The sequence below is a fragment of the Rissa tridactyla genome, chromosome 8, assembly GCF_028500815.1.
Source record: "Rissa tridactyla isolate bRisTri1 chromosome 8, bRisTri1.patW.cur.20221130, whole genome shotgun sequence".
Classification (NCBI taxonomy): domain Eukaryota; kingdom Metazoa; phylum Chordata; class Aves; order Charadriiformes; family Laridae; genus Rissa; species Rissa tridactyla.
In genome coordinates, this window is record NC_071473.1 from 39,434,832 (window position 1) to 39,459,738 (window position 24,907).

General features: G+C 37.9%; 2 protein-coding genes across 6 annotated transcripts in view; one reads left to right on the top strand and one right to left on the bottom strand.

Moving 5' to 3' along the window:
* The window catches only part of MCOLN3 (mucolipin TRP cation channel 3), a 50,168-nt gene continuing 25,261 nt past the window's right edge, over positions 1–24,907 (top strand). For 2 of the 4 annotated variants that reach the window (XM_054212031.1, XM_054212039.1), the window contains exons 1-2: positions 1–956; positions 1,737–1,885. The gene's annotated coding sequence lies outside the window, so the exon portion shown is untranslated. Of the gene's footprint in view, positions 957–1,013; positions 1,886–24,907 lie in introns of those variants that run through there. The other 2 variants (XM_054212032.1, XM_054212034.1) reach the window with 2 other exon arrangements.
* DNAI3 (dynein axonemal intermediate chain 3) overlaps positions 2,361–24,907 on the bottom strand; it is a 31,315-nt gene continuing 8,768 nt past the window's right edge. For both annotated transcript variants that reach the window (XM_054212030.1, XM_054212029.1), the window contains exons 4-23: positions 21,416–21,597; positions 20,752–20,856; positions 19,726–19,887; positions 18,092–18,291; positions 17,684–17,800; positions 16,816–17,006; positions 15,789–15,913; positions 15,596–15,685; positions 15,064–15,153; positions 14,179–14,307; positions 12,120–12,193; positions 10,677–10,824; positions 9,815–9,902; positions 8,716–8,846; positions 7,811–7,874; positions 7,254–7,384; positions 6,352–6,556; positions 5,846–5,934; positions 4,297–4,430; positions 2,361–2,599 (exon numbers count right to left, since the gene is read on the bottom strand). In XM_054212030.1, coding sequence (XP_054068005.1) covers positions 2,593–2,599; positions 4,297–4,430; positions 5,846–5,934; positions 6,352–6,556; positions 7,254–7,384; positions 7,811–7,874; positions 8,716–8,846; positions 9,815–9,902; positions 10,677–10,824; positions 12,120–12,193; positions 14,179–14,307; positions 15,064–15,153; positions 15,596–15,685; positions 15,789–15,913; positions 16,816–17,006; positions 17,684–17,800; positions 18,092–18,291; positions 19,726–19,887; positions 20,752–20,856; positions 21,416–21,597 — 2,462 coding nt within the window. In that variant the 3' untranslated portion in view covers positions 2,361–2,592. The remainder of the gene's footprint in view (positions 2,600–4,296; positions 4,431–5,845; positions 5,935–6,351; positions 6,557–7,253; positions 7,385–7,810; positions 7,875–8,715; positions 8,847–9,814; positions 9,903–10,676; positions 10,825–12,119; positions 12,194–14,178; positions 14,308–15,063; positions 15,154–15,595; positions 15,686–15,788; positions 15,914–16,815; positions 17,007–17,683; positions 17,801–18,091; positions 18,292–19,725; positions 19,888–20,751; positions 20,857–21,415; positions 21,598–24,907) is intronic.

The following is a 24,907-nucleotide window of genomic DNA, read 5'->3' on the forward strand; positions in this document are numbered from 1 at the left end:
AGCCACAGCGAAGGGGAGACGGTTGGGCTTTCCAGGTAAGTCATAACCGTAGGGTTGACTTTAACGTATATGTACTTTGCAGCACTGCTAATCAAAAATCTGTGATTTGATGGTGATCTGAGCTGTTGTTCTACTGAAGTCCAGGCCTGATAACAGAGCACTGAGCACTTTAATTAGTTGGCTGTGGGATGTTTACATCCGTATGGAGCAGGTTGTTAGTTAAATATTGATTTAGCAGCGGAACTGTGTTCTCCTCCTGTTTGAGCTCTGACTGCAAATGCTATGCTGCAGGTGGTAGGGATATCTTGTTGAGTTTTCATTGGGTTTAATTTAGACGTAGTTTAATATGAGGAACAAGGAATATTACTGTAACATTTAAACTTCAAACTAACAAAAGACTATTTTTCAAACCAAGTTTTATCTAGTGGCACCAAACCTATCTTAAATCTGACCAAAGTTCAGTTAAAGTGTTAAAAGTACATGAAAATCGAAGTGGCATGTTTTTAACGCTACCTAAAACCAATTTGCAATGTTTATTTTGGGACATAGGAGACTCCCACTGCTCCTGTTTCGTATTTGGCTACGCTTTGTTCTGACGAAGCAGAGCACTGGGGCTGGCAATCACTTGCCAGCCAAAGATCCTCTCCGCAAATCCCCCGTGTGTCACTCGTCTTTTGTGCATTAGTGTCTACTGTGACCATATGGACATTTGTTTGACAGGAGTCTGTGACCCTCAAACAGTTTGGTGAGTCATGGAAAGAGTGAACTCACCCGTATAGAGTTTAATCTGTCCTCCTCTGATAGATTTAATTTCTGCTTGACAGGGTCTGCTCAGTTACATGGTGTCTGGCCTGGCTATTGAAACGAGCAACCAGCAGAACACGGCTTATGAAAGAGTCGTCTCTGTGGATGGAGGATGAACATTAATATTCATGAGCTGTTACTCATTTACAGTGGTAAATATTAAAACTTCTGTGTGACACCGTTTGATCTCTCAAGAACAATTGTCTTTCGACAAGTGCACACACCCAACAGCCACGGTGTGCTTGGTGTAGAAGCTCTTTGTTCTAAATAATACTCATTTCTTCAAGTGAACAATATACTTTAACGGCTTTGGTTTTCCGTTTGTAAGCATTTGCCAGGCTTAAGTAACAATCATTTTCTAATCTGATGATGGAAAGTAAAAGTGGTTCAGCCTGTGAAGTTTGAAGGGTTTATGAATAGTGTGGTCAGATCTATGCTTTTGGTTCAGAAGTCCCTGAAACTTGTTTAGTAATTTATATGGTCCTCCTTTAGTGTATCAATGTATGGATTCAGATGTAAGGGGCTCTCCTATCATTTAAGTGTAGTAAGTAATAAATAGAAGACTTTATAGCATGGTGAATATTTGTTGTGGGTGCATTTAAGGGAAGAGAACCAGGTTGCTGTTGAGGGAGCATTGCCATTGAGCGCCTAAGCAGTGTCATTGTGTGGTGCCCTTTGAGCATTGTGGCAATCTTCTTGGGATAGATCCTCTTGTAGCAGTGATGGCCACCTCTCTTCCCTGCTGTAATATGGGTGACTGCACATGCCAGTTGGGGAAATTGCCTGTGGAAGTTGTAGTGAATAAAGCTAGCTAATGATGGAAATCGTCTTTAGTGTAAAAAAAATCTTTGTTCCTGTGCTTCATGAACTGCAATGGCTTGTTGATTTATAAGAGCAACTCAGGGTCTAGTTTTGATCTTTAAATCCCTTAGGTGAGAGCAGAGCCTTTGCACGAGGAGTTGCTCCTTCCATCTCCTGTGTTACTGTGATTGTTGTGGTCATCTGAGGTACCCGTGTACCTGCATACCTCCCCTTCTCCCTTCAACCACAGCTCAGGCACGCGGGGCTGGAGATGTCTCAGGTGAGCGTCCTTTGCTCTGGAGTGCTTTCGGTTACTGTATCTCCACAGTAGGAAATGTCCTGGACCTCTCAAAAAACCTCCAAAACTGACTGCTTGTCCCTAAGTTTTCAAGAGGAATGAATACTTTGGCGATGAGGGAGGAGATGCTTGCTGGAGCTGAGTAGCAGAATTTGGATGGCCTGTGTGAATGTAACTGCTGGAGATGTGTGGCTTCCACTCGGGTGGGAGCAGGGGGATGTAGATTGGAAGGGTGAATACTGGCATGTTGGTTTGACCGGCTGAGTTGTGTTTAGGATTTTTACAGTTTGTAGAGTCCTGACAGACACAGAACTTTGAAAACTAAACAGACAGAATATTCATTATAACTGTATGAATGAAAGATAGTTGGGGAAATGTGCCCAAAACAGTTGTTCTCTAACCACATTGTCAGTAAACAAATGGCTAAAGTTAATAAAACAACAATCTCTAACTGCGAGACGCTTTATTTCTGAAGCTAAACATGTTCTGCTGAAATAAAGAGATCCTGAAATAAAAAACAACTTCTGGTTCTAAAGGTGATAATGATCTTTAAGCATCTGATGAGGAAAGTATTTCTTCTCCCTTTACTAGTCCTAAATCCGTTAGAATCTGCTTCTCCAGGTCCAGAAACACCATATAGTCTGCATTTTCTTGCTCCTCCATATCTTCTTTTGTTTTCTGTAGAGCAGTCATTCACTGAAGGAAAAACACATAACTGTATGTGACCCCATTGCTTTCCAGTGGATACTATCAGTCCTATCACAAATTAATTAAAAGAGGCATCGCCTAGGGCAACATTGACTGAATTGTCATTTCTTGGTTGATTAGCTGGTATCATTAAACCATTTACTAAAGAATGGATAGGCAAAATCCTTATGTGAATCAAGAATCACGGAATCACGGAATCTTCAGAGTTGGAAGGGACCTCTAGAGATCATCTAGTCCAACTCCCCTGCTAGAGCAGGGTTGCCTAAAGCACATCCCTCAGGGCTGCATCCAGGCGGGTCTTGAAAATCTCCAGAGAAGGGGACTCCACAACCTCCCTGGGCAGCCTGTTCCAGTGCTCTGTCACCCTCACTGTAAAGAAGTTTTTCCGTGTATTTGAACGGAACTTCCTATGTTCTAGCTTGTGCCCATTGCCCCTCGTCCTGTCGCTGGGAACCATTGAAAAGAGCCTGGCTCCGTCCTCCTTAAACCCACCCTTTAGATACTTGTAAACATTAATCAGGTCCCCCCTCAACCTTCTCTTCTCCAGGCTAAAGAGTCCCAGCTCTTTCAGCCTTTCCTCATAAGGGAGGTGCTCCAGTCCCATAATCATCTTGGTTGCCCTACGCTGGACTCGCTCCAGTAGTTCCCTGTCCCTCTTGAACTGGGGAGCCCAAAACTGGACACAGTACTCCAGTTGTGGCCTCACCAGTGCAGAGTAGAGGGGGAGAATGACCTCCCTCGACCTACTGGCCACAGTCTTCCCTATGCAGCCCAGGATGCCATTGGCCTTCTTGGCGACAAGGGCACACTGCTGGCTCATGGATAATTTGCTGTCTACCAGGACCCCCAGGTCCTTCTCCTCAGAGCTGCTTCCCAGCATGTCCGCCCCTAACATATACTGGTGTTTGGCATTCTTCCTTCCCAGATGCAGGACCCTACACTTGCTTTTGTTGAACCTCATTTGATTCTTCTCTGCCCAGCTCTCCAGCCTGTCCAGGTCACGCTGGATGGCAGCACGGCCCTCTGGAGTGTCGGCCACCCCTCCCAGCTTGGTATCATCAGCAAACTTGCTGAGGATACACTCTGTCCCCTCATCTAGGTCATTAATGAATATATTGAACAAAATTGGTCCAAGTATTGACCCCTGAGGGACACCACTCGTTACAGGCCTCCAACTGGACTCTGTGCCGCTGATCACAACCCTCTGAGTTCTGTCACTCAGCCAGCTCTCGATCCACCTCACTGTCACCTTGTCTAGCCCATACTTCCTCAGCTTCCTAATGAGGATGTTATGGGAGACAGTGTCAAAAGCCTTGCTAAGAATGGCTAAGAATAGAAGGCTAGAGTCTCTCCTGGCTTGAAAGAGCAATGTTGCCAAAATGTAAGTTTTTGAAAGAGCAACTGGTGTGAAAAGAAAAGCAAATTCAGGGTTGTTTAAGGTCCGTAGGCTCTAATGCTCCTGCAGGAGTTTCACTTAACCAAGACCTGAACTCGCATAAACTAGGAGCATCGATACCACTCCTAAGAACTGTAAATACGAAATAAGGAGCTGCTAAGCTACTCTGGTTATGTTCATCCCGATTTTTGAAAACACTATGGGAAATCCTTCTTAGCAAAACAGGTGCCTTTTTAAAGACCCAAAGAAACAAAGAAAATTTTCTTAATTCCAAGCATAACATCCTTACTGTTTTCTTCCTTGGTGCCTCCAGCTCCACTTCAATTCTGTTTTGGCTCGAAACTCTTGATACTCTTGAAACTCTTTTTCACAGTACTTCAGATATTTGACTTCTCTTTCAAAATAATCAAGTATGTTGGCATGCTATTAACACAATGACAAAAAAGAGTCATTACACACCCAAAGACACAGAATTATTGCTGATGATCTGAACAGTATTATTAGTTTATCTATATTGGGAATATAGATACCTCTCTTTATACAAATAAATATAAAGATATGGACTGAAACAAATTGATTTTCGATACAAATATGCATGGGGTTAAATAATTTTTATTCCACTGACTCCAAGTAGGTCATCTTTCAGGAACCTGCACTGAAATAACTAAACTAGTTTTAGGTTAGTGATTTCACTAAATCAGTCCAAATCCTCACTGACACAACTTCAGGCACAAAGAAACCATGAAATGCCATACTTCAGTATTACGCTGTGCATTTACCTGGGATTCTGTGTTTTAGTTTTCGTTAGTCTCTTGAACAACTTAGTATTTTTTAGTGAACGCTTCAGTTAGAATTAACGTAATCTAAATACTGATGACTGCTCACGGGTTAATAATTCTGTGCCCTAAATAGCATAGTTCCAAAACACATGTAATTCAGGCAGAAGCAATGTGTTTCCTCATGTTATAGCTCTTAGTCTCCTACCTTGCTGTGGAGAAGTTACTTTTACTAAAAGGAGGCTGCTGACCCGGTGTTATACTGCTACATACTGTAGCTCTGCACACAGCAAACCTTTATTGGGATGTTTAGAAACTATTTAAGTGCATACATAAACTTAACTTAAAACTGGGATAGGATGGGAAGAAGATTTTGTGATGTAAAAATAACAGACTAGGTAGCAGGCAAGACTGCTAGACTGGATGAGATGAAAACACTAGCTTGATCTTTGGCTGGGAGGTGGGGGTAAAGAACGACTGAAAATGGTGTTGAAATAAAGAGAAATTAAAACTGTTTCATTTGTCCCCATGCCCCTTCAGTACGTACAGTCCTTATGTCAAAAGAGAATGAATGAGTGGTAATGTTAGTAACAGTTTGCAAACTGTGCTTTAACTAAGCTAGAATCAGGTACTAAGATGTGTAAATCAAAGTACCAAATTTACAGGAAAAAAATAATGATGCAAATGTGGACAAGAAAGTGTAGAGAAAGAGAAACTCGGTATGTTTATATTACCATGCATTATATGTCATTGTTTTAATGCATGAAACCAGGTGTCATTTTATGCATGTGGCAAAAAATGCTGAACTCTTTACTGTGTTTCCATGTAGCCGGGTTGGAGCAATGGAACTCTGCCAGCTGTCACCCAGGTTTCCTTTAGGTGCCTCCTACCTGAGCTCTGTGAAAAGCCAGCTTTGCTGCAGGTGATCTTTGGAGAGTAGAGCCATACTGATCTCAAATTAATTGTCATCCATTTGAAGGCAAGTTTTTCCAGGTAGGCCTGTTTCTGTGTTGGAGTTTTCAGGATAAAGTGTCACAGAGATTAATAAAAATTCTTACCAACCTCGTTCCTCAAAGCCTCACTTAGTGTCTGACAGATTTCCAAAACATGCAGTACTCCAAGATCATCAGAAACAGCTAAATGCTGATTTGCTGAAAGATATTTGACAAAAGCCATATAAACAATTTAAATTCCAATAGGAACACATACCTCCACCCAAACATGAGCTATAGAGGGTTCATTTTTGCTGTGGTCTTTTTGGTTTATTGTTCACTGCAGCAAAAAAGCAGCTTTATTGCTCTCGTATTTTCTTAACAAATGAAATCCCCTTTAAAGTTTATACTTCTTCAAACTCTTTTTTTTTAATTAAGTGTTTTCAGTTGCTTTATGCTATGGTAGTACACGTAGAACTGACATGCATTTTTGAATATACAGTGCAGTGTTAAATTAGTGGAAGTATGTACTTATCTATGGTATAAGATCATCTGTAACAAGATTAGTGTGCCTTGGAGTCATGGGCCATTTTGCAAACAGGGTGGCACAGCAAGGTGTAATCACCGTCAACATACGTGAGGCAGTACACGGGCTGATGAAAGTGATCCTTGATTCAGATATGTTCTGGAAATGAGATGGTTCATAAGTTTTCTTCAGTAAGTCCCAAATATCTATATTTCCATCGTCTCTGCCAATGAAGAAAACTCCCGGTCTTGTTAAGGACCATTGTCCTGCAGTGTATCTTCCTGCAGAGCAGCTTGACTGAAGGATCGGGCCGGTCTTAATTTTTTATTTTTTTTTTTGAAAACAAATAAAAGATAAACCCAACAATCAAACAGTGCTATCCATTCACTACTTCAAATCTCCTGTCATTTGAGAACATTCACAATTGAAATGATCCTATTATAAAAAGTATATCAATGGCAAAATTGGGATCACCTTCTGCAGATAAAGAGAATTGTGAGGAAGTACAAAACCTGATATCTCACTTCCAGTCTGTTAAAGTAATCTGTCTATCTGCTCTTAAAATCTGTGATCTTGAGATTTTGCCAGGTGCAGCTAACCTGGATTCTTACATGAGAAGAACTGTAAAAAAACCCCGTGTTTCTTTGTCTTCACATAATGAAAAGACTGCATCCTAGATAAGAGTTCTTCAGACCTGTTTAGCACACATTATGTTTATTCTTCAGTTTCCCTAGCAGCAGAAATAATCTGTTGAGAAGCTACAGTTTTTACAAGGTTGGAATTAAAGAAGATCACTTATTTTTTTTTTCTGTAAAAGGCAGGTTTACAAAGCTATTTCTAAAATAGTTTTCCCATCTGAAGAAAAAGGAAATGCTCTTCTTAAACCAAATTTATTTCTGAACTATGATGCTTTGTGACTTACAACCATTTCTGAAAATACAGTCTCTGAGGCTATTATAGTTCTGTCTTGTATATCTATCAATTATGTTACAGCTGTGTTAAAGTAACTTACTGTAACCCCTTCTTTCCAAATGGCAAAATTCCGGCCTCCAATGCTTAGAACAATGTCTTTAAAAAATGGAGATCTCTGGAGAGTGTTGATAATTTCAGTGTGGGTGGTGTATTTCTGAGCGTACTTCTGACCTAATGGGATGAAAAAGGCAGTTGCTTGTGACTAGTGCTTTAGGGATCATCTTCACAATGGGAGCTACGTGGGGAGGGGGGTGGGAAAAAGAGTGCAGGATCCAGCACAGGCTTCAAAGATTCTAGCCTCATTTTTTTGCTCACAAGGTATAGGAATTGGAATTGCCATAAATGATTACTTTCATGATTTGTGCCAATAGGTACCTAGCGATGCACCTGTGATACTGGCAAGGGTTTTTGTTATTCTGTCATGACAGCTCAACTGCTTGCACTTTTGAGGGTCTACTGCTAAATCCTGCTGTCATCAGTGAGAGAGACTATTATAGCAGATGAGCAAGAACCTGAAAATGACAGAATATAGGTGCAAATATTTTAAAGTGAGCAATATATTAAGATTTAAATAGGTATTGAGAAACTTGAACTTACTAACTGGTTTTGCCAAGTCACTATCGATTTCCATTTTCCAGTCAAAATAAACAATTTCTCCATCCTGTGATGCCAGAAAAATCAAGTAAATGCTAACGTTAGAGATTGGTGGCTTATAGCAAGGTGACTTACTTTTAAACTGTGACTTTACTTAATTATAACCATCACTAAACATGTTCTGAGTAAATTAAAACTAAATTTGCAGGTAATGACTGAAAAACCACTAAAATTTTGGATCACCATTTTTCAGTTATGTATCACCAAAACAGCTTTATTTACCATGCTGTATGCAAGCAGTGGCAGTCCTTCCTGAAGAATTAGGTGCTTGGTTTTTACAGTTCATACTTTGCTCCAGTGTTTGGGGAAAAGGTGACCGGAAGCAAAAAGGTAGCTAGAAGCCAAATTTTCATTTCCATATCAACTCAGAACTGGGAAAGATTTTGGAATTTTAGATACGTAGGTTAGGTAGAAGGCTATGAATAGCTGGGACTTCCTGAAGTAGAAATAAGTTGTGGGAGAAAGCGTAGCGTAAATGTTTTCACCTGACACTTGGGGAAACACTAAAAAAATATTACTAATCTTATGGGTTCTGGAATAAGAAATTATTGTCTGGTTCCTGATAGCAGGCAGTTAAGTTCAACATATTTTGTAAATGTCTTCTAATTCCGCCCATGAAGTAAGGGTTCATAGTCTATCAAATATTGGGGGGTTAGTATTATTTTAAGCAAGTAACTAAATGCATTAAAATGGGAGTAAAATGTGGCGTGCCCAGAAAGATCTTTTTAGTTAACACCTGAAGAAAATATGCAAGTCCATACATTTGTGAAAACTCTGTTATTTAATGGTTCAGTCTTTTGGATATCATGGATTAACATTTTCATTGGCAATCTGTTATTTTCACTTACTTCAGTTCCGACAAAAAAGCTGGTGGAGATATTCTGTAGTGCTTTCAGATTTTTGCTCGAAGGAGTACTCATCTCTGTGTATGGGCTCTCTTTGGCAGGGACTTCCAGTGTGTTCAGAGATTGCACCTTCTCTGGGAAACAGTATGGATACATCTATTTATTATACACTGGAATTCATCAGACCAAGCAAATCCTTAGTCTTGTAAAGGTAGTCCATGGATAAGGAGAATTTCAAGGGCAGAGATGAAGACAGACTGCCAAGTAAAGCCGCAGTTTTGCAGGTTAACTGTTTCCTGGTGGAATCTCCCTATTGCTGCAGCCGCTCTGAAGTCAGTGCTTCCCATCCCCAGACAACTACTTAGGGTAGCACCGTTCTGTTCTTCATCAGTTTTACACAGCATCAGTGTCTCTGTGGGAAGTGCCCTTACGCATCCCCTTTAGCTGCTGCAACCAGGAACTAATGTTTCTGCTCCAGCGAATGGCACAACCTGCCTGCTGCACTCTGTGGTGGGACAGCAGGCACTGGAGCAGCGATGCCACAGCAGATCAGCTGCCAGAAAGGTGTTTTCTGGTACAACTCTTGGGCCACCTGTATGTCAGCTTGCCAACTTTACAGAGGGCTTAGTAATGTGTCCCCACCACAAAGAACCACAGTAAGAACTGATCTCTACATAACGTGAAGTTAGCACTTTGCGTTCTGTAGTGAAGGGTGACAGCTCTATCCAAAGCAGTACAGAAATACCTACAATATATACCATTATCGCAGGATTCTGTTTCTAAAAATAGTATTCTATAAGGGCCGAAAAGGACATACTGTTTCAGGGATGAAGAGACCAGATGGGGGACTTGCACGGGCTATTAAGTGAAACCTGGCAGAGTTACTGTGGATATGGAACTGCTCTTTTTGTATTCAATACGTGTATGTATCTTTGTAGTCAATACATGTATGTTGCACTTTGAATACCAGTACATTTAAGAAACCTTTTTCCCCAGATGCATTTAGCTATACAGCATTTTGTTGCTCAGCTTTCATTAGGTATATACTGAAATATAAGCTTATTAAAACATTCTCCCCAATAAGGTGTATTAAAAATATTACCTGAGGTTTTGTAATGATAATGCAGTTCCCTTAAACTAATTCTGACGGGACTGTATTCTGTGTTGGTATCACTTTCGCACAGGTTTATCTGTTCAGAAAAAAAATGCATTTGCTAACTCATGTGATAACTTTTGTCAGGTCTTTGAAGTACAAGACTACATGACTTCCTTCTGTAATGGCACAGGTCTTTTCAATTAGCAGAGTTTGTAATACTCCATGAACAGTATTTGTTGCCTCACGTGCAAGCATAGAGAAAATGCAAACCTGTGGTTTCTCTCGTTGTCCTTTCCCTGTAAGGATTTTGCCATATTTGTAGCAAAAAACCCCACGAGCTCCAGTGGTCATGCTTGCATTCAACAACTGTAACCAGCTGCAGCTATTCTGAGCAGCACAGATTAGCAGGTCCAAAATTATTATTTATTTTTACCTAACGGATTAGTTTCAGCCTTACTTTTTTTACAAACTGCTATGACCATTTTCATCAGATTGGCTGTTGTGTTGCCAATAATTATGGGTCTGTTGACCGTGACCATGTTTGAACAGTTTGACCCGCTGAGATAGACAGCAGAGCAGTTGAAAAGGCTGACAGGAACTTACACGATTAACACAACTACTGTTGCACCTACTGCAGTTTTTAAGAGGCAGTCATGCTGTTTCTTGTGAGCTAGCTTTTCAAAATGTGTTTTATTGAAAGTTTCAGAGGAGCATTGAAATCTTTCATTTCATAATTAGAAGGAAATTCACAAGTCAGTTACAATTTTCTGGAAAAATTAAGTAAGGAGTTGGGAAGCAAAAGAATACATTCCTATGGAGTTCTGGCCATATCTACTTGATCCTTCTGTTCTATAGTTGCGTACAGTACCTTTATGAGAGGTTTCCAGCAGAGATCTAGATGATTAAGAGTATCTGGAACATCAAGGGGCGTATCAAAAATTTCCTCCTCTCTCATTTTCTCAGATGAAGGTTGTTCAAGAACTTTGGTGGCTGGAATATCCCAAAATAATATTGAGCTGCAAAATGATTGTATAATATTATTCCCTGTTTATGTTTCAAAGTCAGATGCAGTTTTCCACATATTTTAAAGTTTGGGGTTTTTTAGCCTTTCACCTTCAAACTTTGCGTAGAGACTTTGAAAGGCAGACAAATTCCTACAGTTTGTTTATGGAAGGTTAGTGGGTGAAGTTACTGGCACTACCCGGGTAAAATTCCTGGAGGCTCAGAGAACTGGACAGAACTCTGTCGCAGGTAACCTAGTAATCCAAATAGAACCTCATTCCCAATTCTTGTGTGTACCGATTTATTTGCTGACATTCAAGGCAAGTGGTCCCACTCCCTTGAATCTGTCACCTCACTGGAATTTTCATCCCTGTGATTGTTCCTGTTGCTCTACTCTGGACATCCATTCACAGATTTGATATAGACAATGATAATTTTCCTCATTCTGACATCTCTTTCCCTTTTCTAACAGGAGTTGCTTAGGGCCTGTGCTCTTCATGGGTGACATTACAGAGATTCCCCTGCTCTTACTTTAGGTTGATATTTTTAATTTGGAACCCTGGTGTGTGAGTACTTTAAATTATTTCTTCCATGTGCATTATTTGCATTACACTGCAGTCATTCTTCTAACTTAATTCTTTGAAGTCTTCTCTGGTTTTGAGTAGGAAAAATAACTTTGTATCATTACCAAGTTTTGCTGCCTCTGACCCTCCTTTTCACGTAACTAGCAAATATGTGATTGAACCCAGACATGCAGCCTTGAATCCTTAAACCTTTTGCTGCCGTGAAAGCTAAATGTTTACTTCCACTTTTTGCATTCTGCCCCCTTGACAATCTTTCACACTAGATAATACTTACTCAAAACCATCATGACTATTTAGTCCACAAAAAAGGAGACTCATACAGAATAATTTTGCCAGCTAAGTCTCCAAGTTTAAATATAATTTACAGTATTTCTTTGGCCTCAAAATCATTAATAGCTTTTTGTGCAAGGGTCACATAATCAATGTAAGTGTGGTGGTATGGCTCTTCAGGCCAATGCATACGTGGCCAAGATGCTTCTTAAGGTATACAAAGAATATAAACGTATACATGGGAGGTTCTTCAGTTAATGAACCCTTAATGCCATTACTGTAAAGGGCTTAACTGGCCAAGATCTTGATGTGCTTGTCTTCTGCATGCAGAATTTTAGCTATTCAGGATAAGCTGATAGGAATCCAGAAGTGTGCTAGTTAAATCACAGAGTACGCTCCATAAAACTTTCCAAAGGAAACTGGAAGACATCTTGTAGAGTATATATTGTATGTACCTATCAGGGGAGCAGGTTACAAGCTGCACGCGAACTCCAGCTCTGTTTTCAAAAGTAGCACCCCTTTGGTTGTCCTAAAAATAACAGTAATAATAATTACAGGGGGAGAAGATGAGAGACAACACACTTTTTTAAGTAAATACTTCAACACATAAAATGGGCTTCTAGAAATTAAGTCACTGTTTCTGCTTGGTTAAGGTTTGAAAATCAGGACTTACTAACCTGTAGTTATAAAGTCAGGACATTTGATAAAGGTACTTCAAGTGAACTGATATCAGCTTTGCCTGCTAGACACCTAAAATTCTAAATGAAGTCAGCAGGATACTGGCTGGTACCACTGCAAGTCAGCATGCCTTAGGTTGCCATGCTTGTAAATTTTTTATCCAGCTTAACCAAAGAGCAAATAATTGAGAAATTTATCTATCTCAAACAGTTAAGTGTAGTGGGAGTGATATATCTTCACCAAGTTTACACCATGGGTCATCTCTCTTAAATTGTCATTCAGACCACACTGCGGGGTGGCAGTTGTACCTTCAAATGTTAATTATTAATAGTTTAGTTGTGTATGTGAGGTTCTGCATGTTTCATAGTACTTATCATTTACCAAGTAGTCATTGTTTTATATGAAATTTATTTTAATTTATTCAGAAAAATAAAGGGAAGGGGGGGAACAAGTGATTATAGGCTATGCCCTGACCAAATATAATTTTCAGACCATGCAAAACATCTATTTTTGGCTAAAACTGTACTTGTCAACCATGTGACAAACTTTCAGCTACGCTTTTGGGGGTTTTTAGGCCAAATCCTACTCTTATTTTCATTCAAGGGTTGCTTACCTGGAGTCAAAATGGTAGTCTCGCAACCGTGCAAAACTGGATTAGGTTCTGGATATGACTTTGAATACTTTTTTCATTGATATGTAATAACAAACTGCTGATTTTAGGAACTCTGCCATAAAAACTGCAGTGCAGTGCAAAGGCTGACAGGTATTCCATGTTTACATAACAAAAAGTTTGTCCTAGTACATGTTGTTAAATATTGGCTAAGTGATTCCTTTGTCAGTGTTATTTATCAAGCACGGGTTTCCTGTATCTGTTATCCCAGATGAACATGAGAACATGTTTCTGAGCCTAAACTTTGGCAAAAAAAACCCAAACAAACCCACCCAAACAACAAAAACCACAACAGGATTCTGTTATCCAGTCCCTTTCTTCGTGTTTCACATCTGGTACGAATTGGTATCCATGGGTACTACTGTAGCATAATTTAACAATGAACAGTTGTGTCAGCTTTCTTTTTATGATATATGTGCACCCTTTTCCTCACTTTTCTGGTAATGTTGCTAAGGACTGCATTATCTATGAAGTCTTAAAAATTTGTTTTTGAAAATTACTGATATATTAATTTGCATAAACCTTTTAAACATCTCATTTTTCTTCCTCTTGACCTGCTTTTTTTTATTTTGCATTTGACAACACTTGCATTTCAAATTAATTTGGGCAACAATTTGCAGCACTTTAATAGTAAATGAGCATCCGATACTCCTATAATAGTGTTGGACCCTTTAACTACATAGATCCTACATACTACGGAGCTTTAAAACCATCACAGAAAATGTAAGTTTAGAGTACACAGACAGCACCCAGGGAGAATTAAGGTAACTACAGTAACACTATTCTTTGGTGCCTAAATATTTAGTTAATTGAAATTATTTCTGTGAATTCTTGGTGGCAGGCTGGATTGCTCATAGTAGAAATTCAACATATTTTAGATACGGAAGGCTTTTTATAATTTTGAATTATAATTTTCAGTAAAGCTACGAAAATTTTTTTCCAGTATAAGCAGATTCGTATCAGGCTGAGAACACAGCACAGTTGTAAAGCATAATGAACAGGACAAGTGGCACCAGATTATTTAGTATTTAGAAAATGCAATGAGAAATAACGAAGACTATTACAAATAATTGGATCTTTAATGTTTTATCTTGAGTTTACACTGATTTCTGAGGTAGTAGATTAGGAAAGTAATAAAAAGAAGAAAAATTAATTTTTAGACTCACCTCAGAATAATCTGGCAACCAATATATATCTGTTACTGGTGTTTTATGACTATACTGTATGGAAGAGACTGCGCAGTATCTCACTAGAGGTGGTTCTGTGCTACTGTCTTGGACTTGCATAAGTGATGGCTAGAAATGTTTTAAAGAGAGATATCTTAGTATATTTCCAAAATACAAAAGTAGACCTGTCAAAGGAAAAAGGTTACTTTACATACTGTTAATGCTTCTTCACATATTTCAGATCAGTTTATAGAACTTTCTAGGCATCTAATACCTTCCCTTTGGGGGTAAAAAAAAAAAAAAAAAAAAAAAAGAAGAAAGGGAAAGCATCAAAACCGGCCTTTGGATATGAAGCTCTAAAAAGGATTCTAACGTGCCTCCACAGGCACACACACATCCACTTATGTTACTAGTTCCTCCTCTGCCCTTAGGTCTCCCTTCGGCTTATCTTCTTTATCGTCTCTTTCTGAAATCTTCTCATCTTCCAAGCTACCTTTTTTTCTGTCCATAAACTTCCATAATCTTTTTCAGTATTGTATTCAGCAACAAATGCTATCTGTATTTGATAGGCTTCATTAGGCAAGAGTTGACCATGTGCTGGTGCCCATTAAAGAACAGTCTTATTGAACTCCAAGTCAGCACAAAATGCAGTAAAACTATTAAGCTGGATTAATCAGGTAGACATTATATTGTGATAATGGGTTTATTTCCTGAACTCATTAGGTTTCTTATCCTTTCTAGTCTCTCATTGTAAAGATTATGTACTCCTGTTTTGAGTCGGGATACCTTTGCCCATTTTTCCCCACTATCTTGGGTTCTAACTTTGCCTCTCTTCACCCCAGGCATACGGTTGTACTGCAATACATTTAGAACGGAAGCATTCACCGTATTAACTGCTGTCATCTTCATTGCATCATCATCAGTTTTTGCATTTTGGAGCTTTTCTTCATGTTGAGAAATATCCCACAGTACAACCTCCAATAAAAAAATCGGGTATAATATGTATTATTTCATCATTTATATTAATACACATTGTTTTCATATAGAATTCATGGGGGTTTCGGGGGAAAAAAGAAGAAATTCACTCTCTGCACTAGAACTTATGAAGCCTTTAAAATATTTCCTCTTCAGTCTGATGCAATCAATTGAAAGACTGCACCTGTCTCAACAACATAAAAGAGTCTTTACAGCTTGACTTATTTATCAGTACTGTAAAGAAGCATCATACAGTAATGGCTCAACTCTGGAATAACCAGGCATAACTTCAGTACAGCATCAGAGAATTTCTGAGACTGTGATATCTGTCTTGGAACACTATGTGTTGTTATGGATGTTGAGTACATCTCGTCACCCTTATTTTTATACTGTAAGAAAATACAGAAATAGCCAATTTTATTCTTAAACAGAGAATTAACACCTGTCCATTGATGCAGCCACCAGCAATGATATTTGGATCACTTGGACTGAACTGAAAGCAGTAAATGTCCTCAGGACACTCCAACATTAACTAGAAAGAAGAAAAACAAAATAGTTGAGAAATACAGTCACACTGATTGTTTGCTTTCTTGTTATTTAAACACTTGGCATATTTAAAAGTCCTGATTAAATACCTGAGGGTGGATAGGGTCAAAAAAACTCCAAAAAAGTATTACTGATTGCTGCAGCAACGATTTTTCAGAAAGGTTAACTTGCTCTTCATAATAAAGTTGGTCTCCTGCTGACACTGCTATAATCCCTGATTGAGAGAGAAAACTAATTTTCTCAGAAGAAACAATTCAAGATTCAACATGTCATTAATTATTCTAAGTGACTTATATTTTGAATACAGTGCAAAAAAAAAAAACAAAAACAAAAAAACAAATCTAAAAAACCAAGCATGTATTTCTATTTTTCTTTTTACAGACCAACTTCAAGGAAATTATTTTTGTTACTTAAGTTATTTAACAATTAGTTGTAGAACCTAAGGATCCGGATAAAATTCAACTTTTGTGCTACTTCTCCTTAATGGTGCAATACTGCACCTGAAATGATGTGACAAGTATATAGTCCTGGCCACCCATGAGGAAATCAAATCTTTTGTAGCGAAATTAATTTCCTACACAGGCTGTAGTGTTGGCTATTAGTATGCTGTGCAGCTAGGACATTTATATAGAACTTAACTGCGCCTTTAAGCCTGGCTTTGTAGAGCAATAATCCATGTCAGGGAGCAGGAGGAGACATTTAGTGTGTCTCATGATGCTCTCTGGCACTCAGCAGAGCCACGTTCCGTCATGGCTCTATCATTCCTCACAAGTATTATGCATGCTACAAGAACCAGCCATGGGGAGAACAGCAGTGGTATACAGAGCCACCAGAAGAACCTGGCACAGTTGCAGCCCCACTGAAATGAGCCTCATATGGGAGAAATTTCCCTTTCCTATGGTCTCCACTTACTTGTTAGAGTGAGGGACTTTGCATGGCCTGTCTGAACTCTACAAAGTTCATTTTTCGCTTCAAATCAGAAATTCAGACGTTCTAAATCAGTTTTGATTTTTTTTTTAAATGTAAAGGCTGATAATTTTATGAAAGATGCATATTTTATAGCTTCCATATAATACATGTCATTCAAGTCTCAAATCAGTATTTTAACCACATTACCATAAATGGTTGGATGCCAGCAAACGCAGCTAATAGTTCTGTCCTTGAGATAGAGCAGATCTGTGAATGATTGGTATGCTTTAAGATAAACATCTGGCTTGCCACCAGAACTGCTTTCATCTTCTGCTAGGGCCTTCCAGTCATCAAAAAAAGCATTCATAATTTCATTTTGCTGCAATGCAATTTCCATTCTGTCTTGTGAAAAGAACAGTTAACATTTTCAATAATCCAGGTGTGACTACTCACTAGTAGAATCACAAATATTTCTGTACAGAGGCAGCTCTTGTTTTACACAAAATTATGACCACAGCATTAAAAAAAAAGAAAAAGTATTAATTCCTCGGTGATGCATCACTGTAAGGAAACTCTCTTCCATTTAAATATAAATAACTAATTGTACCAAGAATTTAACTCTAGTTCTGTGTGAATCAAGTACAGTGCAATTCTCCAATTCTTGTGCAAAAAGTGACAGTAAGTGGGACTTGTCCCATGACTAAGGGCTGTAGGACAACACCTTTGCTCTTCTGCATGAGACTCTGCTTGAATGAGCAGTGTTTGAAAGATCAGCTTTTGCAGCTTGTTCGAAAAGATGTATCACTATCAACTTTAACAGTTCTAATATCTATTTAAACCAACATGCATAGACTTCATGTTCATTTTCATAGAAACAAATATTAAGTTAATATTTTTAATATTAAAATCATATGCAAAAAAAACCCCAAACAAACCCCAAAAAGTATATACAACAAACAAAAACCCAAACAAATCAGTATTTGACCAGGCCAATGGTCCACACAGACAAGAGTTCTTGCTTGTATTCTATATTATTTCAGGTAGCCTTTAATGTGTATTGCTGCAGTAATTTTACCTTAAATGTACTGATGTAAAAAATTCTTTCAGCTTCTCAGATGACAGACTCTCTTCTTTCTCTTCATTTGACAACTGTCTAGGAAAATACTGCGTGGCTGCATTTTTTGGATAGGTCCTAATCCATTGGAATCCATAAATTTGAATGTGAGTAAGTACAGAAACAATTTCAAAGACAGAAATCCATGTGTTGTGTAAAATTAAAAGCTTAATATAATCAGTTTTTCTAGGAACTATTTGGAAAAGAGTGAAAGAAGAAAGATGCAAACAGAGCATCCAGTTCTGTTCTCTTAATCAGTTTGTAACTGAGTGATTCCAGAAGAGTTGAGTTAATTCACATAACTTTAGCTGAGATCAGAAACAATGCCTAGCTTAATAAATAAGCTGATAAATATTTTCTCACACTTACCATTTTGTCTGAGTACTAGCTTCTCTTACTTTTGGAACCATTTGTATGCCCACATTTTTTTCAAGCATTCTAATACTGAAAGCTTTGTCTTGATAGGACGTGCATTCAACATAACTGTCTTTTACATGTGAAGCATTCTTATCAGTAAATGTAATTGGTGCACCAAACTTCCTGCGTATTCGAGAAATCATATACTTAATCTGGAAAAGAGATATTTCTGTAGTTAGCAGAGGAGAAAGTTGATGGAAAGTTCTTTCTGTAAAATGGCAGCGTTCATATAAATATAGAATTAGTTCTATTGATGATTTCTGTGCTGAGTTTACTTATATTTCTGCATTTTGAAATCTTGAAGTACTCATATAAATAACCTATATATGTAATAGAAGACAGGTTTGTATTTCTAAAACAAGAAGTTGCCTTTAGGTAACGTTTTGGATTACTGCTAGTAGGGTAAGAGAATTACATTTTCTAATTCATGCAACGTCAAAACTGCACCTTTAATTAAAGGACGGGTTTGTAGGTCTTATGTACTACTGCATTGGACTTCCAAGACCTTACTTTTCGTTCCTTCCCTCTTAGTGCAATTGTCAACTTTGGGTGAGGTATTTCAGCTTCCCTTGCAGTGCCTAGGGAGACAAAAGCATCCCAAAAAGGATCCACAAAAATTTGAGTGAGGAATTTCCTTATAGTGAGAACTAGGAAGGAAGAAGGGATGTGGCTTGACTTCTACCCACAAAAAGAAGTAGGCACTTGATTTCAGGCAGTGGAGAGGTATGGCTTTGTCTTGGATTGCTAGCCAGGTACTTTTTTCCAGCAGCTCCCACAGAACTGGCAAGGAATGTAAGCTGAGAATACTTCTGAGTGGACCTTGCCAGCAAGGTGGAATACAGAATATTCAGACTGTGAAAGCGGGTTAAATATAGTGACTGTGAACTAGTTTTGGAAAAATCAGACATCTATTAAAGTACAAGCAAGGTGTCCGGTTGCTGAGAACTATCAAAACTTAGCCAGTCTTCCCTGAACTGGGATTTAGGTATTGACTAAAAATCACTGAAGGACAGTTAAATGCTTGGAGATGCCCCACATGTGACCAGGTAGGTGACAGCTGTGAGTGGATCTACTTTTTGGATGTATAATTTTCTCAGTATAATTTGTAGGTGTAGTTAATCAAACAGGTCTTTTTGTAAAGTCAGCTTGTAATAACCTGTAATAGGTAACATGTATTTCGAGGTAGAGAGCCCTTACAAGTCTTGCATGCAACTTAAGTGCCATCCATATAATGAAAAGGGTTCATTGGGCTCCATGGAAACAGAACTGGGTCCTTAGAATATAATGACAATGACTCAACTTGTAATCTGGCCAGATAGTAAATTGAGCAAAAAGTGCCAGAGACGCTAATGACCAGATGATCAGGACTTTTGAACTTACTGCTTAAGAAGTAGATATGTCCAATACAGTTTCACATGCCTTATTTGCAGGATTTAAAAAGAACAAAGTTGTAAAAAAAAACCCCAGTTTTTGTACCACTTTCAGTTTTTGTTAGGAGTTAAGCTAGCTCTCTCTCTTTTTTTGAACTTAAAATAAATTTGGGGTTGTGATATTTATTTGATTGAGTAACATCTGTCGATTCTGACCTTTGCAACAGTGGCTTTAACAGATTCTTCTTCAACTTCCTTTTCACTGCCAAGAGAAACCCAAGGTTTGTGGACAGGAGGCTTATAAGGATGGACTTCGAGGGTTGCCTCTCCATTTTCTTCTTCTTTTTCTTCTTCTTTTTCTTCGGTAGTTTCTGGAGGCTGTGACATCAAACAGTGTGAAATAGTGCTTTTTCAAAAATTTGTTACTGAAATGTAATTATGAACTAGAAATCCAATTTTCAGTCTTTATTCACATATTCTTTACTTTTGCCTCAATGCAGTAGGTCTGGCTATACAGTGCCCCTGGGTACGATTGGGTTAGGTGCTATTCATTCGTGCATTATAATTTTCTGATAAATGTTACATATTAAATATTAAACTACTAAAGAGAGACTGCTGTCTTGAAAGTAAATCGCTGTTATATAAAAATAATTTGTAGTGATTTTTTACATTAGGCCCTCCTGCCTGGAATTGCAATTTGCTTTTCTGTTAATTGTTACTTCTCCTGATGCTGGGTGACAAACTCATGTTGAAAAATTAAATAATCTACCCATAAACCTCCTCCTATGATGCAGTGCACAAGGGGAAATGTATCTAGACTTACTTAGAACTCAAGAACATTTTGAAGTATGATTTGAAGAATATATACATACATATTCTGAAAAATAATTATAATATCTCTTTGAAGATGCCCAATATTTTATAATCTTTTATTTTTATGTCTTATTTAGAAACCTGTGTCTTGGCAGAGGAAATTAATGCTTATGATTAAAAATGCAGCAATGGGGGTTATACTGGCCCTCTAAAGTAAAATACAAAAATTTCACTCAGTCTCTCTCAGTATAAAAGATATTTTTACAGTGATACACATATTTTTCCATTATCAGAGTAACCTTTAGAGAAACATTCTGGCACACTAAGCACACCAGATGCTTATGAATACAATACCATTCCTGAACTGTATGTTTGAGAGAAGATTCTGAAATATAGATAGAATGCCATGGTATACTTGGATTTTCTTACCTTCAGAAGGTTTTCCTTGGCTTCCTCAGAAGCAACAAGGTAAAAGTTCTGTCCGTACTGGAACTTTGCATCAAAAACTACCAAAAGTTCTTCCCCTGGATATTCCTATTTAAATTAAAGCAATTAGTGGAAAAGTGTTAGCAAATAACATCCAAAACAGACAGAAGTCTGTGACTGACAAAGTTACCAATAGTGTAAATTCAGTATCTTTGGCTAATCTTGTGGTCTTAACAGAGGATTTCATGTGCTAATTGAAAAGAAAAGATGGATTTTATTTTGTAATTAAAAACCTCTGGGATAAAACTAATCTTTTCCTACAGAGAATTAAACAGAAGAGAAACTGTTTTAATGATTCTCAATAAGTAGACCATGAATTTGGGGAAGCCAAAATATGTGAAGCTTTGACAGTTCACAGAATCAGAACTAGTAATATTTATGTTACTTTTAGCATACTTTTAATGTAAAGTTAGTAAAAACAAAAAACAAAAATGTGCATGGTGTGCCATGAGAAACTTTCAGTTGACAGTGATCTAGGACCTATAGCCTTTGGATATTACAGCATTGGTGTATTTACACAGTCAAACAAGGACAGACCTTTTCATTAAAAGAATATATATTCTTGAGAGCATGAAGACTTGAAGTGAGAATGAAATAAGCTACATACTAGGACAACTTTTTTAACAGGGTGGAAATCAGAAATTGCAGCTCTTGTTTTCAGGTCCTGAATGATGTCCTGTTTTTTAATAAGTTTGAAACAATTTTCTTCTGTGACATCTTCAAGGACTCGGCAATCAAAAATTTCTTGAGTTTTTGTAGTGAAAACTAAAGGAAAGATTTCTGGGTGGCCTACAAAAGAAAGCAAAATTGCATGATAAACAAATTCAGAGTGTTGTTTAAACATACACATATACCTTAATAACTCTGGGTCTTTACCGTTTCCTAACAGAATGCCTTTGCATGGAATACAAATTATATGACATTCTGTTAATCTTGGAAAAGACTCTACCTAACATTTCCTACTTAATGAATATGTTACTGCTAGTATGAGCTTTTTTTTCCCCTCTTGATCAACAGATGATTAAGAGCTTTACTGAAGAGGCATTAATGGACTGTTTTTAATACATTAAGGACGCAACGTCATGGCTCTGATTTGAGAGAGCCCTTGAATAAATACACTCTAGTCCTTCCCTGGAGAGCAATGCCGTGTTAAGCCAATGTTTAATCTAAACAAGGCTCCAATACCATCCCAAATAAGGATGCTTTTCTGATTTTGGACTTCCATCTTCCTCTCATACAGTTCAGACTGCAGTTGAGTCTATTTCTCAACTAATGGGTGAGACTAAAGCAAAGTCACTAAGACTCAAGTCAGATACAAGACTTTATTTTCAGCTTTGCTGGAGAATATATAGCTGTTTTTCTACACACATGACCTCTGTTAGGTTCTTTCACGCTAATTCAGAACAAGATGGCTATTTCTTATCCTAGCTCTGGCACTATCACCTTCATTGTTTTAGTGAGGCTGGCTGCAGTTAGGTGACCTGGTGACTGTGTTTTTCAAACACTCAATCTGAAGATAATATACAGTGCTTCTTGTTAAGTGTGTGTCAGCTTTATGTATGTAACACTGGCCCTTCCCAAATTACATGTTCGGCCTTCTGTCTTACATACAGATATAAGTGATTAAGATCACTATAGGCCCAGCTAATTGAATCCTGACGCCTAAGAGACTCTCTTCCTTTGCAACACTGCCATGCCGGCTGACTCATGCTGTATGTCTCAGCTGCCATAGTAAGAACATTCTTCATGAAGGCCACTATACTTTTGCCTGAGAAGGCTAGTAGGTGTTCACTTTGAATGTTCATCTTTTTCATAAACTGGAAAGTGAAAAAGATATAGAGACATGTATACGTGGGATTTTTATGTACTGAAATGGGCTGGCTTTTGTGGTAATAGATGATACTTTTTATCTTCTTTGTTTCATTCTATTTTCTCAGTTTGAGTTATTTAATATTTTATCTTAATTCCCAGAACCTGTGGTAGTTTTCTCCTTGTGTGTGCCTTAGATTGAAGTTGATATATCTAAAATGATGATATTGACCAGCTGGCTCAGCACGTTTTGAGAAGCCATCTCTAAGCCAACAAGGACTGACAAAACAATAAATCCTTTTTAATCTCTATCATCTGGGAAGCTAAATATCTGCATAAGCCTATCAGATAATACATAATGTTTGATGAATCTGACATTTATCCTTTCAAATCTTTCAGTGCTGCTCCTCTACTGCACCCGCTCTGCTATAGTCATCACTGAAATTAATGACATGAAAGATGCTTCTGGCATACTCTGCACTAAACTGGGTATGATTTACTTGGCATGCGCTAGTTATTTTGTAGCGCACACAATCCATTTGTAGCATGCCCAGTCCATTAGTTCACTTTTTTCACATGTTGTAGCCAATATTGCATGACTTCTTTGATTTTTGATATCTCCAAGATTTCTGGAGTTTCTGTGTGGATGCTTCAAAAAAGTACAAAATCATAGGGATGTTGATTGGGAAAGATCTCTGAAAGTCATCCGGTCCAAACTCACTGTTGGTAACAGCAGACCAAGCCAGGGCTCGTTTATCTTCTGGAGCCCCTGTGCTTGCCTAATGAGGCCAAGACCTAGATTCTTATTTTGCTTATCAATTTGGCTATGAGACCAGGCTCAGAAAAAGTGTTTATTCCAAGGTGATTGGAAACACTTAAACCTTTTAAGGGACTGCAAAAGTTGATCTGCAGGACTCCCAGGTCACCCTAGGCAAGGACATTGAGGCCTCATTAGGATGTAATTAGGAAGGAGACTCAAACCCTAGTACAAAGTGCAACAGTACAGATATACTTTACATTCTAATATATTGTAGCAAAAAAAAATTAGACTTCCTTTTGCAAATTAAATTTATAGGTGTTTCATGGCATCATAGGATAGAAACCTAGAGCTGTGCACCAAAACAGACTGCAATTTCCATCCTCTGCTGTGCACAGCTGGCTCACAGGACAGAATGGACAGGAGAGCAAAGGAACAAAAACTTCGCACATATCAGTCCTTAGAGCTGGTTATGTGGCTAGTGCAATTAGGAGGGCTAGAACCTACAGAAAACATAAACATAATTTGCTGATTTTTATGCGACATTTTTTCAGAAGATTATTCCCATGGCTCAAATAAATTAAAGTAAACCTGAACAATAAGATTTTTTTTTTTTTTGATACATCAGAAATTCTAACCAGGAGTAATTGTTAGTTATTCAGGAAGCTTGTATGATGTTATTTTTTAAAATGCTGAATTGTGCATACAGCCTTGTCCACAAATGCTAGTGCTAAAAAAAAAATCATTTCAAAGAGATGAAGGTTTCAATGTTAAATGAAACAATACAAGAATGCATTAAAGTTAAGCAAAAATACAATAGATGTCACTGCAATAGAGACCAGAGTAGGACAGATAGTCTAAGTGTATTCTCTTCAATGGTCTATTGCTGTAAGTCCAAGTTAAAACCAAAGTAATGATCAGAATTAAAATACGTACATCTTTTAGTCTAAAGGACTAAAATTCTGTATGATAGAATGCTAGATTATAATAGATTCTATACTATAGAATATAGGTTCTGTAGGATAACATAAGGAGCTGATACTGGAATTCTTCCTATTATGAACATTTTTATTGAATTCTTTTCCAGTAAAAAGTATGTAGCATCTAGAGGCTTCACATTGTTTTTCTAATAGTAAATTGTACTCATTTGTTAACAGCCAACAGCACTTAGTGCTATGAGACCTTCACAAAGGTCAAAGAAGCTCTAAGAGAAGGAAACAACACTTGCAGGTCTTACGCTAGGGAGATACCATACATACAGTTTAAATCCTGCACACACAGTGTCTGAATATAGTAGCATTATTTTCCTGTTTTTAGCAACAGGTTTCTAGGAATAGTTTAGATATTACAGCTCTAAACTTATTTGCCACTAGGTGGAGGTAAAATTCTCTTACTGACAAAACTAAATATCTCCAGGAACACTGAAAATACGTTTTGTTTTTTTTTTAAATAACACTTTAATCATCTGAGGGATCACTTGTTGTCCATTTTCATTAATTGCAGCTTAACCATTTTGGTGATGCTAATCAGAGT